Here is an 18,267-nt window from a genome sequence, read left to right on the forward strand (position 1 = left end):
GCCATCCACCTGAACTGTGGCACGTCAGCACTGAGACGATGTGGTTCACCGAGTGGCAGTGATTACACCATCCAAAATTTTCCTGTTCTAAAATTAGTTTTAAAGCAAAAGCCAAGTTAATTAAATGCAAGGAAGTCAAGAAACCAGCTTTTCTAGCTTGGTGAACATGCTTTTCAGGTATGTTGGCAAAGTGTGATAGAGAGATAAGCGAAGCATAAATTCACTACAATGAAAATGTGTCAAAATCTGTCACTGATGTGATGAAATAATTATGATCACACCCAATAAAACCTGTTGTTAGTGGAAACTTAATCATCCGTCATCATCAAACTTTCCTGTAATGTGTGTGCAATTAATATAATCGTTAAGCACTTTTTTTTTCTTTTTTTTTTTAATATTGGAACATCTTAACTTAAAAGTATTTGATTAAATAATTATAAAAGTTATTTGGATCTGTTACTAAAGGTTAAAAAAAGGTAAACTTATTTACTGTCACTCCCATTAGACCATAATTAGGATTATCATTAAAGTATGAAGAACCTAAAAAATCATGCAGACGTAGTTCAATTCATGGATGAATACATATATAGATTCTGTCTTCATTACACCAAACAACACCTATCTGAGCTAAATCAAAGTCCCAAACTAAGATAGAACAGAACAATCAGAAACTACAAGCTTCAGTATGAAGCCATGACAACGTTTGATTGGCTCACAAAACCAACGGCGGGTTGAGCCATCATTATTGGAGCCGGCTGCATCTGGACAACAGTTGGGGTCTGTACATTGATGACAGTTGGGGTTTTGTTGCGATGTTTGAGCTCACGGTGCATCTGACACCAGGAGCACCACACGCAGAAACAGGATGCTGCGATGTCCTTACAGATAGAACCCTGATCGGACCAAAATATAATATATAAAATAAGTTCAAATATATTTTTAATAGCATTGCTTCACTTATATTTAAAAGTGGGATATACATCAACTTAATATGCATCATACCTTGATCCCATATTTGTTTCGAATGGATGCCCTCAGAGACAGGGCGGCGGGAGGCACAAACAGAGGTATCCCACAGGCTGCAAATATGGCAGGGCTGCAAATGTCACATATGGGGAGACAATAGCTTTCTCCAAATCTATTTGAAACCGTGCAGGCAAGGCAAGGGCAGCACCAGAAACCATAGCAACCTGGAAAAACATGCAGATACATTTTTACAAACTCACAAAGTGACTTTGATACACTGAAGATTGATTTATAAATCAGAAAATAAGTCCTTTTATTAACAAAAAAAAGATTTTAAATGAATGTGAATCAAAGTTGAGTTTTGAACTCTTACATGTACTAGATGATTCAAAGCAGTCCAAGAGTCCACTCTTCCACTCTGTCAAGGGCTTTTCTGCCATTGTCTGTCAACTAAAGCACTTAAGCTGTAGAAAGTGAACAATCGTTAACACATGGAAATTAAAACATTCTTATAAAACCATGACATTACAAAAATTGATTATCTTCTTGGTATAGGTGACTTCATATCTCCATCTCCATCTACGAACACTAACTCATGCCAGACAGTTTCCTGCACCCGCACCTCTACAGCAGATGATCAGATTAGATTTTGGAGCAGCTTGTTGCAAAACTTGTTCATAAGACAACAAGAAGCTAATTTCTATTAATATGATCTTGATTTCACAGAACATATACCCAGGGGATACTAGTTTTATGTTAACGTGTATTTCTTAAAATATTTTTTCTTTAGAAAAAAAAATATCAGGTATCAAGATAAATCCAGTGGCAGCAGCAATAACACACCTGTAGCATGAGGTCATGTCCTTTTAGCTACTGTCGTCTGTGGCAGTCTTGGTTTAATTGAATACACAATGTTATGTTTTTACTAACACATCACAATCTATCACCGCCAACTGGAAAACTTCTGAATAAGATGCACAGACTGTTTTAGTAAAACTCAAACAATTCAACTGAAACAGCCCCAAACTGCATGAGAAAAACCTAAATCTGTTTAGTAGAATTTCAACATAAAATGTGTCCCTATTGTGTGACTACATTGCAACAAGTTCTTCAAAGAATTAAAAGTCTTTATAAAACAATTAAAATCATTGAATTTAGAATATCTTTTTGACATAATTTCATGCCTTTAATTGTGTTTTGTCCCTATAAACCCCCCTGTTCTGGTTTTACAGCACGTTAGATTAAACCTTAATTCAATTTTTAGGCTAAAGATACATTTATTATTGCAAGACTTAAAGATCTTACCTGGTTTAGCAGAACACGTCTTTACGACTCTGAAGCCGGGAATGAATGAAAGTATTAGGAGTGGCATCTTTTGTATACAGGACAGCTAAATAAAAACAATGCTGCCAAACCTGAATGTAAGTGCAGAGAGAAATGAAATTGAAAGTGAATGTGAAGAATACAATGGAACTATTGACCAACTTACCTCATTACATTGTATTTAGATTTTTTCTTTATGTTGTACCCATATATTGAGTTTATTTTCTTCTGTGCATGTGTTTCAATCAGCAGTAATACTCATGATCACTTTAGATTGTGTAAGGAAACTCAAACTCCACTACGAGAAACCTCTGGTGAAATGGTGAAAAGTCAGAGATGGTGGGTGTTTCAGACACTTGATGACAAGAAGTTAACAAGGAAAGTCAACAGGATACATCACATCACATTTGTGATGGTAGTCATGGCCTTAAAAACACAACTTTTCTGCTGACACACCCAAATGCAGCAACTTGGCCTCAACAATCTAGGTTTCCTAAAACCATTTGGGGGTTAGGGTTAGGGTTAGAGTGTAAACGTGACACCAGTGTAGCTCTAAATATATACAAGGCTCTTCATATAATCTACTGTGAAGATGAATTCTTATTTTGAATCAAAACCAAATTCTTTGAGTGTTCATACTCCGTCTTGCAAAGATTCAACAAAGAAGGTACACTCTCCGCTGGCTGAGGTGAACATCTTATCAGACTGGGTGCAGACGTCTGAATGCAAACCAAACCAGCTCTAAGACACAGGAATGTATTGTCCTCCCTGTAAGAAGATCAGCTCCTCTGAGAACTATAAACTCCATAGGCCACATGCTTAAAGGAAGTAGTGGATTACCAAATACTACATGTGATGGTGCAAGTGATTGTTGGCAACAAGCCAAGGCCCCATATCTTTTACGATGTAGGACATTTTTGGATGGATGGATGGACCACAAATCAACCTATCATCAGTTCATGTCAGTTATGGCACCAAAACTTCCTCCAGTATATATGTGGTTTAGAACAGGTCTTGAGAACAGCATGTACCCGTTTCACCTGGTAAACTTAAAGAACAGAAAACACAGTAACATCACCTCCTACAGATATCCTAGTCCTTTATCGATCGCCACATTCAACCCGTTGTCTTCAGGATAGCTTAATTATTGTTAATCTAAAGGCATGTGAAGTGTTTTTTTAGATTGAGAGCAGAATTTTGAAAAACCAAGCTATATGTGAATGGTGTATGTCCCCATCTGCTGGTCATTAGAGGTAGAACGAGTATTAAAACGTTCAGTTTCCTTTAATACATTGTTCAACTCCATTTCAATAGAACTGATTTTTAGTTTTATGTTTTCTATTATTATTTTGGATTTCACACATACTAAACAATTAATCTCTGGGAAGGAGTCTAAGTGACTTGAGCAACACACATAAACAAAAGAGAGATATTACAAAGCATAGTTTTTGTATGCAACAATTTTTGATGCGATCTTTGCCATCAGAAAAATTTGAAAGATACATAATCACACATTTACTGTCATTCCCAAAATAATTTTATTGAACCAAATCTGAATACATTTTATGTGATGAAAAAAATGACTACTTCAAACAAGAATCCACAGAGAGGTATTAAAGTCCTACACTCAAAAAAACAATGTAGATTTTTGACTGATCCATCACTGAGCTTCTCTTGTGCTTTTCTTTCAACAGCTGGTTTGTTCTTGGACTGCTTTGTCTGATGACACCTGGTTTCTAACCCTAACCCTAACCCACTTAAAAACTGATCAGATTTACCAACTTCTAGCTAACCATTTGACTATTTACTCACTAATAAATACATGCTGTGATTCTGTCTTTAGTGTCACAAAACAAACAGAAAACTTGGTTTTTAAAAAATGGCCAAAACAAGCCTTAACCTTCTAAGCCCCACACCCAAAGATTAACCAATTAATAGTCAACTATATAGGCTAGAGAAAGACCGCAACATGGTCACATCAGCTAGAACTGATTCAAACTAAATTTTCATCACAAGAATGAAGAGACAAATGAGAGTTCATAAAGCTCAGTATGAAGCCCTTACAACCCCTTATTTGCTCACAAGTTTCCAGGAGCGATAATCACTGGAGCTGGCTGCATGTTGACAACAACAACAGTGCTTTTCTTGCGAAATTTTAATTCACGATGCATCTGACACCAGGAGCACCACACGCAGAAGCAGGAGGACGTAATGTCGTTACAGATAGAACCCTGTAAAGAACCAGACATCTTGTTACTGTTCTCTTTAGTGCATTTCTTACTTATTATAAAACATGTCTTGCATCAATGAATAAGTCCAAATGCTTTTGGTAGCAAGCAGAAAGATTCAATGTCTACAAAGTAAATAACAAGCAGGTAAAAGCTGTTAAGTCATTTTTGATAACTTCATTGCTCTGTCTTCAAAGAACATTTACAAGTTGTAAATTCAGTTTTTTAGATATGGACGAAGCTGTCATTCAAATATATGCAATCAGTGTACGTCAAACATGTCATACCTTAATACCGTATTTGTGTCGAATGGCAACCCTTAGACCCAAGCCTGCAGGTGGCACACACAGAGGTAGCCCACAGGCTGCAGTTATGGAAGGCCCGAGTATGTCACACAATGGAAGACAACGGTTCTCCCCAAATTTTCCTGCAACAGTGCAGGCAAGGCAAGGGCAGCACCAGAAACCATAGCAACCTGAAAAACATGATTTAAGTTGTAATAGAGTCATAATGTAGTGGGGTGTAATCTTAAGTGGCTTGAGGGAGGAAATACAAAAAAGATGAAATTATTTAAGTGTAGTCTATACAATGTGTTTTGTGGTGTTGAATTCTTACAAGAACTGCAGTCATCACAACAGCTAAAGAGGCTGGAGTCCCACTCTGACAAGAGCTGAGTTTCCATTGGCTGCTGAAGTTTAGCCACAGACAGAAAACAAGTAACCTGTAAACACAAAATACTCAGTGTACAGCAAAACGTCCCAGGAACACTGTGTTGTGTCTCATTCTGTGAGTAAATGAGTAAACCAGTTATTTATATAACACATATTCATTCTCATAATTATCTGATTAGATTTTAAAGCACCTTGTATTCATTTGCATTTTAAAGTATTTTAATTCAATACACATCTTAATTTCATTGAACATTCGAACCAGTCTTGTATATGTACTGTGTAAAGACTTTCATAGTTTATTGTTTAATAAAAAATCTGAATCACAAATCAAATAAAACACTCTCACTGTAAATCCCAATGAATATAACCTTGCTACATCTAATACTTACAGAGGCCATAAGAGGCAAGTGAGAAAAAAACATTTCTGGAGATTTCTAAATCTGATCTATATGGTTTTTTCTCCTGTGTTTAGGACTTAAGAATAGAGGGGGGAAATGTTTTTACCAAGATAATCTTTATTAAAAAATGTTTTTCATATGTGAAAATATGTGAAAGAAAGATTTTGCTAGGTGTAAGATATATATTGGTATATATACATACCGGTAGGTAAACATTTTTTGGCAGGGTGTGGTTTTGTTGTAATACTCATTTTAGCCACAAGAGGCCACAAGTGCACCACTACCCCTTGCGCTTATAATAGTAATAGGACTGACAGTATTCACGTTCTCTTCCTGGTAGGTTTGTATTTCTCCACTCACTCTAAATAAGAGTTAACATATTGTGTATTAGCAAGTTATGTGACATTACTGTCATGTCTTTCTTTTGGCTAGAAAAGTATTTTAATCTGTGCTAATCTGCCGTTAGTGTTTTTATTTATTTTGAACATGTTAAAATAAAAAAATAAAATGAATAGGCAGTGAAACAAAACAAAATTGAAATACCAGCTAACTGTGGATAAACAACCATAAAAATAACCATTCAATGTTTGAGAAGTGCGTAAGATAAGGTGAGGAACTTCTCTAGTCCTACCCCCTTTTTTAAACTCCAATAATAAAATCAAATCCAAAAACATTTAAAACAACACAAGAATAAGGGAATAAAGCGTGAGCTATATTAAGGTTAACTTGCTAACACATATGAAGCTTATCTATGTGTAACTTTTTTCACCTGTTCTTAAGTTATGAATTTAAATCAGGCTTAGAAAATTGTCCACCAGTTTTTTTTTCATACCCCTCAGGGTCTACTGACCCCACCCATGCCCCAGGCAAAGCAGTGCTGTGCTTTTTGAACAGTACATGGTGTAATAAACCCACCACAAATCAAATTTGAATATGTGAATTCTACCACTTTTTTAATTCCACAACTTCAGTGGACAGACTGTGACAGGTTTGTTTTTCACAAATACAAATAGGTGGCAGTCTAACAGAATTTCAAAGGTAGCAACAAAGGAAGTACTTTCATTTGGAAGCAGGTCACTGTTTATCATATGTGGATTACATTTACAAATGTCACTTTTAGCCAAATGATTATTGAAATAAGCTATAACTATTTGTCCTCATTTGTCCTCAGATACAACCCTAAGCAGTGTTGACGTACAGGCCTGTGTTTTCACAGTACTGATCAACCACCGCCCAATGAATCCCTAAAATAAAACTGCCTGGCTTAACCTAACCGCTGACTCATGCAGTCACCTATTGGTTCTGTAGCAAGAATGACCAGCTAGACCAGCAAGATTTGTGTGCCCTCAGTTCCACAAATATCATGTTGAACCATCTTTCTTTCATCGCAGCAATACAGACAACAAAGTCTTCTGGCTAATTAAATTTTTGTATCAGCAACAAATTATTCCAATGTGGTAAATATCACACACTATATGGTAAAACATGAATTATAAGTGTTTGCCCAGTTCTAGTATATGTAATCATATGTGGTATGTGACATTCAACAGGTTAAAAGCAAAAGAAAATAAAAACTCTTCAGGAACTCTTATTTAGGCAGATACACAGTAAATATAATACATTTAAAGCCTTTATTGTTAGTTCAATTAGTTAAAACATTGCCCAGTAGAACATTTTCTTTTCTTTTTCTTGTTCTCGTCTTCAAGAGCCCCTTAAGGCTTCCTGGACTTAGTGCATGTAAATCTAAGTAAGAACTTTGCTTCTTAATTTTTCATCTCCTTCAAAAGTTGTCCATCATATCAAAATATAAATACTGGTAACAGTTGAAAAAGCTGCACCAACAAATATCTGTCTTCACCTACTGCAGCTGCCTCAGCGCACCTTTTGCATACATGACTCTGAAAGGTGTGTGAGCTCTAGCTTGTAAGCCATGTACCTCTGTGATACTGTGGTGAAACTGTGCACAACTGTGAATGACCCCGTTTTGCCATTTTACAGCCATGAAGCCAGGGATGTACCACAGTGAAATCACCCATTTTTTGTTGTATTCTAGTGTGATACATTTCATTTAATAATTTATATTAATTATTAAATTATTATTAATTCAATATTCATTCCAAGAACATTCCCTTTGTTACCACTAATACAGTGGACCCCCAGACTATTGGTTTCCCCTCATAAATGCTACAAATATCTAATTCTAATTCTGTTATTAGTGAAATGAAAACTCTTACCTGATGGAGCTTAAAGCTTTATTGTCACCCCTCTGACAGCTGTGAAAGGGAATGCCTTTTATGAGGAGTGGTGTCTTATTCATGTTTGGCAACTTAGCACCAACAATGCTGCAGAACCTGAACCTTGATGCTTAGAGGGGCTAAAACAGTCAGACATTTAGGAATGATGTATTCATTGTTTTTTCTATCAGTACAGGTGCTGCAAACGTGTTGCATAGTTGTATGACTTGAAATAGTTGCTTTTCATGTAGGAAACATACACATGCACAGATAGACACACTCACTAAAACACCAAATTCACATAAAATACAATGACAACTTCTTTTCATTTATGATATATGCTTAGATTTTATGTGTTTGCAATTGTAATATTTCTCCAGTTTTTCATAAAAAATATGACTTGGAAGGTTACGTATAGACAAGTTCCTTCTGTTGCATTCAGGAATGATTTTTAAAAGTGTCCATAAAAATAAATATAGCAGATAAATACTCCCAGGAAACTCTAACCATAACCTTGCCTTGATATTTGTCTTGGGGATTTTTAAACAAAACAAGATAGTGTTTGAAGTAATTGTCCTGCTGACTTTACCTTGAATAAATACATTTTGGACCAGATACAACTTATATTTCTATGATGCACAGACTTTGTAAATACATTTTTCACCTCATCATTAATTAAATCCTCAATAAAACATGTTTTTATTTTGACGAGTCATCAAGCAAAGACAAGCCTTCAACAAAAGTTACATTTTCATCAAAATCATACAACAGTCATCAACATGAACATACATACAACAGCTAGTGCTAAGTCTCCACTGAACAAGTGCCTCATAGTAAAATACATATGTAATCTGTCTAACAACGTAGTGGGCAAATTGTTCAGGGTTTGTCATTAACTCACATGTAGCCTGATTTTCACACACTGAAAAGCAACCCCACAAATATTTAAGCAGTGTTTTGGTGCTCTACTTTTTTCCTGGGTTTATCTCAATCAATCAATCAGTCTTTATTTGTATAGCACCAAATCACAACAAAGTCATCTCAAGGCACTTTACACATAGAGCAGGTCTAAACCGTACTCTTCAGGTTTTAATTTTAAAGAGACCCAACATTCCCACATGAGCAAGCACTTGGTGACAGTGGCAAGAAAACAGGAAGAAACCTCAGGCAGAACCAGACTCCGAGTGGGCGGCCATCTGCCTTGACAGGTTGGGGTAGAGAGGGGAGAGAGGAAGTATAGGAGAGAGAAGCACAATGAAAATCAACAATGAAGCTAGTAGGTGCAGGACTGGAATCTGTCATCCTGACGTCGACAGCCCCGTATTACCTGTGAGGCGAGAAAGCACAGACAACTCCGGGGAAGAAGTTTAGGTTATTGAATGCATTAATAGTACATGAATGTTAATGGATATAGATGGATGGATAGAGAGAGAGAGAGAGAGAGAGAGAGAAAGAGAGAGAGAGAGGGGAGGAGAAAGGAACTCAGTGCATCATTGGAGTCCCCTGGCAGTCAAAGCCTATAGCAGCATAGGCCAAGAGCTCTAAGAGCCCTAACTATAAGCTTTATCAAAAAGGAAAGTTTTAAGCCTATTCTTAAATGTAGGGAGTGTGTCTGCCCCCCGGACCAAATCTAGAAGGTGGTTTTACAGGAGAGGAGATAGCTGAAGGCTCTGCCTCCCATTGTACTTTTAGAGATACTAGGAACCACAAGTTAGCCTGTATGCTGGGAGTGCAGTGTTCTGGTAGGTACATAAGGTACTATAAGCTCTTTAAGATATGATGGAGTCTGACCATTATCTGAATCCCTACTTAATCAAAGTAGTCCTGGATGTATTTTGCTTTGGATTCTCTTCTTTTGCAAAACTCAGGTAGCCTGAGGCCTCCTGCTGTAGGAATGTCTTGACATACTCTTTCAAAAAGATATTGTCATGCTTATCTGCATACCATCATCAATTTTGGTTGCAACATACCCTTTATCAGCAGCCTTTTGCAGTTCTAAACCTACAAGGTCCTGTAAGAGCCCTCTTGAGATCAGAGTGGTTAACCAGAGAGTTTAACCAGAGGACATGTGCAGAGATTCAAAACTAGACTCACTGGTCTGGTTTTGAATCTCTGCACATGTCCAACACAAAGGGGAACATCAGCTTGCCGTTACAGCAATAGCAATGTAGCAAATGTTGCAGCTAATTCCAGTAAGCATTCATCACCACTACCATCTCGTTGAGGAATTTCAAATAAATGGCTCTCCTCTAGAGAAATCAAGATCTATCTAATCATTTAAAATTAATACAAATGTCTACATTGAACAAATACAAGACTTTATGTATATAAAACAATTTATATTCATAGCATTAGCTAAGAAAAAGGGTCTCTTTCTTGATCTCCTGCTGGAAATTTCCCCACCCTGGGGCTTGTACTGTACAAGTAAGCAGTGAGACCTGTTTTGAAAACGTTTGTAGAATTCAAGAAACAAAAAGAAAATAAACTATTACACTTCTCTGTTTAATCCAGTTGTGGGAAACATGATAAACACATGATAATTCCTGCAAAGAAACCATTGTTGATACCCCTATTCCTTTCATCTAATACACTTGGCCAAGATAGAGCAAATGACTGGGAAAGGAAGAGGGACGAAGTGACACCCCACTTTAATCACTTTAACTGAGTGATGTACACACTCAGTTAAACATATGCACACATCCATGCTGAAATATAACTACAAAGATATGCACATGCATGTCTAAAATAGTTGTACCTTATTTTATTATTTCAGGGAACAGGAGAGAGGGTCAGTCTAGAGAAAACAGACAATAAGAAAACTGATCAACACAGAAATGGCTGGAAGTGTAAACTGACTAAGCAGAAACTATGATCTGGCAGGGATGAATAGAGGTCTTGATTATGGAGTGGTTTGCAGCCGATGTGGCTCTGGTCTGAGTCTAGCGCACCTGTCTCCAGACACCACACACACAAGGAGAGAGCCACTGGGGAAGTGGCAACAGGTAGAGAGACACAGGACTGAGGCAGGAATCGTGAAAGTAGCAAACTGAAAAACATGGACTTATAATAAAGAGTACATTCTCTACATAACTTGTTACCTGAAGAGGAAAACACATTTGGCTATTCAAAAAATGCTGAATAAATTTGACTGAATATGAGTCTTGTAATGATTCTTATGAGAATGTTTGTCTTCCATATAGTCAAAATGGCCAGAACTCCACTCTGTTTAAGACTCTAATAATTAAAACTACTCTCAACTACTACCATATGAAAGTATCAGAAACTCACTTATTATTAACATAATGCATATCACTGTATGATAGCCTCTGATAAATGAGATACAATATCACGTATCAGAGATAATAACTACCTTGCGTTGGGATACCGTATTAATTTAAAAAAATTATAATATCTTTAAAAAAAATGAATACAATATAATCTCAGTATATTGTAATGTGACCTTAAAATAATGATTGAATTGATTGAAAGTGAACGGCAAGCGAAATTTTAAAGTTTTATATGATATTTTTAAGACTCTTGTAAGCAAAAAGTTGTTAATCAATTTATTAATTAAATAAAGTTTTAATAAGTGCTTGTAGGCCCATGATAGAAATGTAATACAAATAGTGAAATGATAATGGATTTTTTAAAGGCTTATTTGCAGAAGATGCTGTTTGCAGCTAGCAGTATAATGACACTTTATCCTTTACGAGATCTCTTCATAATGCACTTCCAGAACATACCCACAGCCGATACATATGATTTCATTCTCATTAAACCATTCAGTGTCCCCCTTTTTCCATAAATTTGTCACACATCTACAGATCAACAGCACAGATAATAATACATGATTCAAACATCTAAGTAGTTTATTCACAAAGTTACATTGCAACTCCTAAAGTCTTATGATTGACTCATTTTTGCACAAAAATAATAATACAAGGAACAACAATACTTGCATCAACTTGGTATATAAACATCTTAATGGTGTATACCCCCATCTGCTGGTCATCAGTGGTAGAGTACAATAAATAAATATCTGACTCAAGCAAAGGTATTTTTATTTATTTAAATAAAAGCATAAATTAGACTACATGTGCAGGAAACTACTCATTTGGCTTTCACCATTTAGTTATTTGTAACCATTTTAATGAATACACGATGAGGTCATCTTCTTCTCGGTTCAGTGATGCGGTGACATATTCTGGTAAACTAAAAAGCAGTATACTCCTGGCTGTGCTGTAATACTGTGACTGTAGGCTACCCTCCTACCTTTCCAAGAGTGGTTCATCAAGAAAAACAAATCAATAATAGAGGATTCACGGTTCGAAAAACATACTGTGTTACAGTAAAGACACATTGGTTACAGTGCACTCCTGCTATTAATTTCAGTTTATGAAATGCTGTCAAGAAATTTATTAATTACTGCACATCTGGTCATGTGCCTGTATATCTAAAAAAGTCAAATTGTTGCATCATGTAAAGTGGAAAGACATAGCCCTTGTTTTCTTCTTAGCCACTTGTTTAGGTGCCACAGTTTGCAGTAGCCTCTTCACTAAGCCCAGTTGGCCGGTCCTGATCAGAGCTCTAGATAACTCTGTGACCTCAGCTGTGTGTGTCCTGTAAAGGCACCTGAGCTCGTCCTTCACTATGTCCTCAGGATACCTCTCCTCTGCCTTTTTCACCCATAGCTCCAGCTGGGTGATGGCAGCGTTGGGGTCTGTGCCTCCCTGCATGAACAGAGCCAGCAGTGCCTGTAGGAGGCAGCGCAGGGCTGTGGTGTCTGTACTCCCTGGTCTCTCTAACTCCACAGCACTTTTGAAGCAATCTGCAGCATTTTGCTCCTCGCCCTTCAGCAGGAGGCAGCGTCCTCTGAGCACATGGAGGTCCGGCAAAGTGTCACCCAGCTCAAACTGTATGGCCTTGGACAGACTCACCAAGGCACAGTTTACAGCTCCCTCATCCACGAGAAGACTCTCCTGCAGTGCATCTACACCCATGTAGTAGTACACCTAAATGAGAACACATCTTAAAACACTGCTGCTGTGGAAACCCATCCTTTCCCCATTTATTGCAGTTTGTGCATTTACCTGCGCCATCTCCAGGTGAGTCCTCAGACATGGACGTACAGTCAAGACCTTGTCCAGGTCTTTTCTGGCTTCAGTAAGCTTCTGTCGGTCTGGGATTCCACCATGACCATGTTTTGCCTTCTCCAGGTCCCTGACATACTGGATCATATTGATCTAAAAGAGACACCATTTTACTAAAATTTCAATAGCTGATTGCATATTATCATTCAGCTATTTGTTCTTTAGATTTAATCTAATTTGCACTTGTATGAACTGTAAATGGTTGTATTTGTGTGCAGTTTGTATCCTTAAATGGGAATCATGAATTTTAATATTGCAGAATATGTTAATTATGTGCATATTTCAGCCAACCTAAACCAATGCAGATACTAATAGCATTAAAATAGACTTCACATGGTATTTGACTGAGCTTTGTTAGCTTTGTTCTGGCATTGACATGATGTACTCCTGCTGCAGTACCTTGGCACGGGTGCAGTACGCCTGCCAGTTGAGCTCCGGGTCTGGCAGCACATTGAGAGCCATATTGCAGATCCCTGTAGCCATCTCATGTTTGCCCAGCAGAAAGAACATCTTGGCCAGAAGGTTCAGGATAAATGCATCATCACTAGCCATCTTTATGGCCTGAGGACACAGACATGGTATAACTATGCAATAGGGCTTCTGATATTGATACTGCAAATCTTCTAGGTAAAATAATCCTGACTACTTTTTCCCATAGCTTGCCTGACATTTGGTGAGAGATCTAAACGTGTGGTAACTTACAGTTCCATAGCATGACAGAGGTTCAGAGGCGGAGTAGCCACAGTCATGTATAGACATGGGCACAGAGTTGAATTCGTCCTTCCTCTCCAACATGATGCCAACATAACACCAGGCGAGAGCTGAAGATAGAGATCAGTGTCACAATTTTTAAAGAAGATGTTGTTGTCTATACAATACACAGCCAAGCAGGTAACTACATACTGTGTTTACCTTTGTGCTGAATTTTCTCAGATTCTAGTGATTCTCTGAGGAGTTTCAGCCCCTTATTATAGTGAGAGAGTCTGGAGTATTCAGAGTCCTCTTTGGTCTTAACTATGTCGTCCAGTCTGCAAGAAGAGAGTGACTTCGTAAACAAGAAACAGTGCAGAAATTCTTTGTCAAAAAAGTTTGATGAATGTTATGTACCTTATATAAATGGTTGCCATTTTAAAGTACCAGCTTCTTTTTTCCTCTTTTGATACCTGGAAAACAACATTCTCTCTTTAGCTGCTAGGAATACAGCAACATTTATTGTGCAGAAATATATATTTATGTCTTTAGGTTTTTGTGCAGCAGCACTAGATAAACTGTTGTTGTTGTTGCATGTTTCCCTCTCACCAGTTGACCACCATAGTCCAGGGCTCTGTTGTACAGTATCAGTGCTGCCGTCAGTCTCTCTCTCAAGTCGTCCTCACTTTCCAACTCCACATCATAGGGGTAAACATAGGCCTGCTCAGCCAGACAGCGGGCCGCCAGCAGCCTGGTCTCTTCCTGGGAGGCCTTTCCAGTGTCTAAGCCCATGAGGTGGGATACTTTCTCCACACACTCCCCTGCATCCAGCTCTCTACCCAGCTTGTCATACACGTAGCCCAGGTTGGCCCAGGCATTGAGGTTTCCAGGGTCTTCTTTACAAATGCTCCTGAAAGGTCAAGATACATAGAGAAAAGAGGGTTAGAAAAAAATCCCCCAATTAGAGGCTTGAATATTGAAAGTAATTTAAAAACATTCCATGATTCATGTCATTCTCATCCTGTCAAAAATATACCATAATGCATAAATATGTTTTAGTCAAGGCAGTGACATAGCTCTATGGATGGCAATGTCAGTGTGAGTTGGTCTGCTCACCACTCTTATCCAGACTGAAATTTCTTAACAATTACTGGATAGAAATGAAATTTTGTGAAGGCATGGTCCTCAGACGATGGATCCTACTGACAGCTGGTGGCTTTAAATGAAATGCCTTACAACTATTGGATCAATTGCCATGAAATTTGGTGCACATATTCATGTCCTCCTCAGGATGAATTGTATTCATGTTGGAGATTGACATCAGTATTCAGTTTGTTCAATATTTTAATGCATGACTAAATACTTGTAAAACTTCAGCTTCTCTGAAGACATGTCAGCATGCTAACAACCATGTTTACAACTACGATTCTGAACTTGATAAACATGTTTAACATCAGCATGTTAGCATTGTCATAGTGAGCATGTTTGCATGCTGACATTAGCATTTAGCCCAGAGCACAACTGTGTCTAAGTGCAGTCTCACAAAGCCATTAACATGGTTGTATACTTTTCTGACCCCAGCAATCAGGATATTAGGAAGTTAATTAGATAAAACATGGCATGTCAGTACGAAAGAGGAAGTACAAAAACATATGAATTATAGATAAAATAAGTCCAATTGTATTTGGGGCTACTATCTGAGATGTGTATGTACTATAGAATAATTTTGAGGTTTACTTGAGGTTTTTTTTAACTCTTTACTTTAACTCTTTACGTATTTCTATTTTATACAACTTTATACTTCTACTCCACTAAATTTTAGATGACATCTGTTTTCAGATCAAGATAGGACATAAAAACATTCTAAGTATTAAGATTTGACCAGTGGTTCCCAACCTTTTTGTGACTGGGACTACTTACATAAATAGCAAGTGTCTTGTTAGGTAATCTTGTCACATTTTCGATGGCAAGAGTTCCCAAGAAAACCAAAGATAAGCGAAATTCATTACACACATTACAACCTCTTAAATCTTGTGACCCTTTGGAGCCTGAGGCCTACGCTAGAAACCATATAAACTAACATCATAAAGTTGTTGATCTAGCTCCACCTCAACCAGTGGAACAGTAAAATGCTGCTATTGACCTGTATTAACTCTAATGTCTTACAATCAGTCATGGGGCATTTTTTGGCATTAGTGTTTTACTTTTGTTACTTTAAGCATATTTTGCTGATAAAACTTCTCTACATTGATCGAAGTAGGAATTTGAAATTAGGACTTTGACTTAAAATGTATTTTTAGAGTGCTTTTACCTTCATGTATTAGTAAATTTAATTGAGTGTACTTCTGAATACTTCTTCCAGCACTGATTCAAGGAGATCTGACTTGACAAGTTAATATTCTGAATATTCTGGCTTAAAAACAACACTGTACTCACCTGAATATTTCCTCAGCTGTGTCAAGCTGATTGAGATGAAAAGCCAGCAGACCCATAAGATTGCGGACAGCATATTGCAAATATCCAACCTCAGCCTCTAGCTCACTCTGTAGGCTCTCCTGTTTAAGATACGTGTCTCTGTGTCTGAGCTTCACAGGTCCAACAGGATCACAGTTGAGATTGAGGTCCAGGTGGAAGTGACCGGGGATATAGTCCATGTCCTCCATGAGAGACTCAATGTCCTCTGTGCTGTCTGCTTCCATGGCCTCCTACTCTTAAAAAGAAACTATAAGAAATCAAATTAAAAATACTACTTTTACATATCTCGACAGAAAATCCCGCAGAAGGAAATACTTTGTCCTTCTCAGCGTTAAGTTAAATCTACTGCGTACATAATTGATCCACCCAGTCTTGTCATCCTGGTGCAGACAGGTTGAACAGGTTAGGCTTGGGAGTGACTAGGGAGTGGAATTCAGTGTAAGGTTTAGCTGTTATTCTAACACACTGTTTACTATCAGTATACCTTAATGATACTCATTGATAACCTCCACAGTTTGTTTAAATCTACACAATCTTGGTCACCATCTCCCTTCATTCTTTTTCTTGAAAAAGGAGAGTGCAACACTTCTGAGATGCCTTGGCTTCACTCTCTGTCTCTTCTTTTGACTTATTTAGCTCTTTAACAGATGTACAAAGTTGCATTCCTCGAGGTCCAGTTTGACAAGATAATATTATTTATGTCTTGAGTTTTGTAAAAAAAAAAAAAAAAAAATGTTTTGAAGCTTTTGTTTTGAAGTTCTTTAAAATTAGCCCCCTCTGCCTCTGCTTGTGACAGCTGCAACCAACAGAAGAATGTGACCTATCAGGCTCAGGTGGACTAGGCAAACACTGAAGGAAACTCAGTTATTTTCAGTATTACCAAAGTTCATCATTATTTAGACGAAATGAATCCATTATCAAAACAAAAACATGCAGTTATGAGATGAGCTATTTGTTTACAGTACATGTAAACACCCACAGCAGATATACAGATACTCTGCAAAGAGATGAACAAAAGCAAACATTCACTGTGAAATCTTGTTATTCTGCAAGTCACAGTACTATCTTAGAAAACTGGATGCATACATGATAAGCATGCTTGATGCTTTTGCATACAAACTCCATATTCTTCCACCAGAGGGTAAACTTGTAGTATAATAAACCAGACTGACAGTAGAGAAAAATTGAGTGGGTGTTGAGTACTGTAAGTCCAATATTACATCCAGTGTTTCATCAAGCTTTATAGGCCCACATCAAAAGTGTTTCCTAACCAAGTGAAGAAGATGAGGAAAAACTGCACAAACCCGAGCACTTAAGGGATTTATGGAGGGCAATTTCAAAGAGAGATCAGCCCTCTTCTGACAGCTTGGGTGCAGTATAGGAGCCATATGCAGGAGTAAAGCACTTGCGAAAACTTTACAGAAAGGGTTATACAAAAAGAGCAATACAAAAATAGGTTCAAAGACATAAGCCACTGAGGGAACTGAAACTCTATTTTAAAGTCAATAGCATTTTTTCAAATTAATCCATGTCTGATGGAGACCAGGTAGGTGGCAGACTGGTTAGAGAGATAGAGGGCGTGGTGATGGCTGGATTACTGAAGGATGGACCAATTTTTTTCTTAACAATCAAGAACTCACAAATCCAGACTGCACACAAATTCTAAGAAGGTTTTGAGTGTGTAGTGTGATCACAAGCACACTTAAAATGTCAGTATGTGTACCAAAAAACATTGATTTTAGAGTGTTCTTTTGATGTACACTATTCTCTCATAATGTAATGCATAAAGGGAATGGAGACGTGGTTTATGGGTGGAGAAAAGCACTATGACAATGTCCAAAAATAACAATATAAAAGGTTGATGTCTTTTTGCTCATTGACTGTTCCTGTTAGTATACAATTGTTATGTTGAGTTCTTGTAAAGCCTAATAACTTTATAAATTGGATACTGTTGGATACTGTAAGTAAATAGTATTGTTAAGGCTCAATAAACAGTTGGACCCAAGAGCATGATTCAGAGGCAATAGGTTAGGGAAAATGTTGAGCTTTAATTGTAGTGGAGAAAACAGGCAGGAAAGCTGGTTAAAAACACTGGGCAGACTGGGAGTTAGCAGCAAGGGGAAAAAGGCAGG

General features: G+C 37.5%; 3 protein-coding genes across 3 annotated transcripts; all 3 read right to left on the bottom strand.

Annotated features, from left to right (window-relative positions):
- Nucleotides 1–680: 680 nt before the first annotated feature.
- LOC128362266 (cornifelin-like) lies at nucleotides 681–1,406 on the bottom strand. Its single transcript, XM_053323007.1, has 3 exons — nucleotides 1,340–1,406; nucleotides 1,003–1,190; nucleotides 681–893 (listed from the first exon to the last, which is right to left on the bottom strand). Exons 1-3 carry the CDS (start codon nucleotides 1,404–1,406, stop codon nucleotides 681–683), a joined length of 468 nt encoding a protein of 155 aa, XP_053178982.1.
- A 2,961-nt stretch (nucleotides 1,407–4,367) lies between these two features.
- LOC128362268 (cornifelin homolog B-like) lies at nucleotides 4,368–5,199 on the bottom strand. The gene is made up of 3 exons (XM_053323008.1): nucleotides 5,133–5,199; nucleotides 4,805–4,992; nucleotides 4,368–4,520 (listed from the first exon to the last, which is right to left on the bottom strand). The coding sequence occupies exons 1-3, from the start codon at nucleotides 5,197–5,199 to the stop codon at nucleotides 4,368–4,370; spliced, it is 408 nt and encodes a 135-aa protein (XP_053178983.1).
- A 7,096-nt stretch (nucleotides 5,200–12,295) lies between these two features.
- ttc22 (tetratricopeptide repeat domain 22) lies at nucleotides 12,296–16,359 on the bottom strand. Its single transcript, XM_053323009.1, has 8 exons — nucleotides 16,097–16,359; nucleotides 14,270–14,570; nucleotides 14,078–14,133; nucleotides 13,883–13,998; nucleotides 13,673–13,791; nucleotides 13,370–13,531; nucleotides 12,911–13,063; nucleotides 12,296–12,832 (listed from the first exon to the last, which is right to left on the bottom strand). The coding sequence occupies exons 1-8, from the start codon at nucleotides 16,357–16,359 to the stop codon at nucleotides 12,296–12,298; spliced, it is 1,707 nt and encodes a 568-aa protein (XP_053178984.1).
- Between the last annotated feature and the right edge of the window lie 1,908 nt (nucleotides 16,360–18,267).

This window comes from Scomber japonicus, chromosome 7 (genome assembly GCF_027409825.1).
Source record: "Scomber japonicus isolate fScoJap1 chromosome 7, fScoJap1.pri, whole genome shotgun sequence".
NCBI classification, from domain to species: Eukaryota; Metazoa; Chordata; class Actinopteri; order Scombriformes; family Scombridae; genus Scomber; species Scomber japonicus.

What these genes read in the sequence shown, in the direction of transcription:
- LOC128362266 (XM_053323007.1), bottom strand. Translation starts at nt 1,406, where the DNA reads ATGGCAGAAAAGCCCTTGACAGAGTGGAAGAGTGGACTCTTGGACTGC. An exon ending in CTTTGAATCATCTAGTACAT is followed by an intron (nt 1,191 to 1,339) that starts GTAAGAGTTCAA and finishes ATGTTTTTCCAG; the next exon opens with GTTGCTATGGTTTCTGGTGC. An exon ending in GAAACAAATATGGGATCAAG is followed by an intron (nt 894 to 1,002) that starts GTATGATGCATA and finishes TGGTCCGATCAG; the next exon opens with GGTTCTATCTGTAAGGACAT.
- LOC128362268 (XM_053323008.1), bottom strand. Translation starts at nt 5,199, where the DNA reads ATGGAAACTCAGCTCTTGTCAGAGTGGGACTCCAGCCTCTTTAGCTGT. An exon ending in TTGTGATGACTGCAGTTCTT is followed by an intron (nt 4,993 to 5,132) that starts GTAAGAATTCAA and finishes CATGTTTTTCAG; the next exon opens with GTTGCTATGGTTTCTGGTGC. An exon ending in GACACAAATACGGTATTAAG is followed by an intron (nt 4,521 to 4,804) that starts GTATGACATGTT and finishes GGTTCTTTACAG; the next exon opens with GGTTCTATCTGTAACGACAT.
- ttc22 (XM_053323009.1), bottom strand. Translation starts at nt 16,359, where the DNA reads ATGGAAGCAGACAGCACAGAGGACATTGAGTCTCTCATGGAGGACATG. An exon ending in TGGACTATGGTGGTCAACTG is followed by an intron (nt 14,134 to 14,269) that starts GTGAGAGGGAAA and finishes GTTGTTTTCCAG; the next exon opens with GTATCAAAAGAGGAAAAAAG. An exon ending in ATGGCAACCATTTATATAAG is followed by an intron (nt 13,999 to 14,077) that starts GTACATAACATT and finishes CTCTTCTTGCAG; the next exon opens with ACTGGACGACATAGTTAAGA.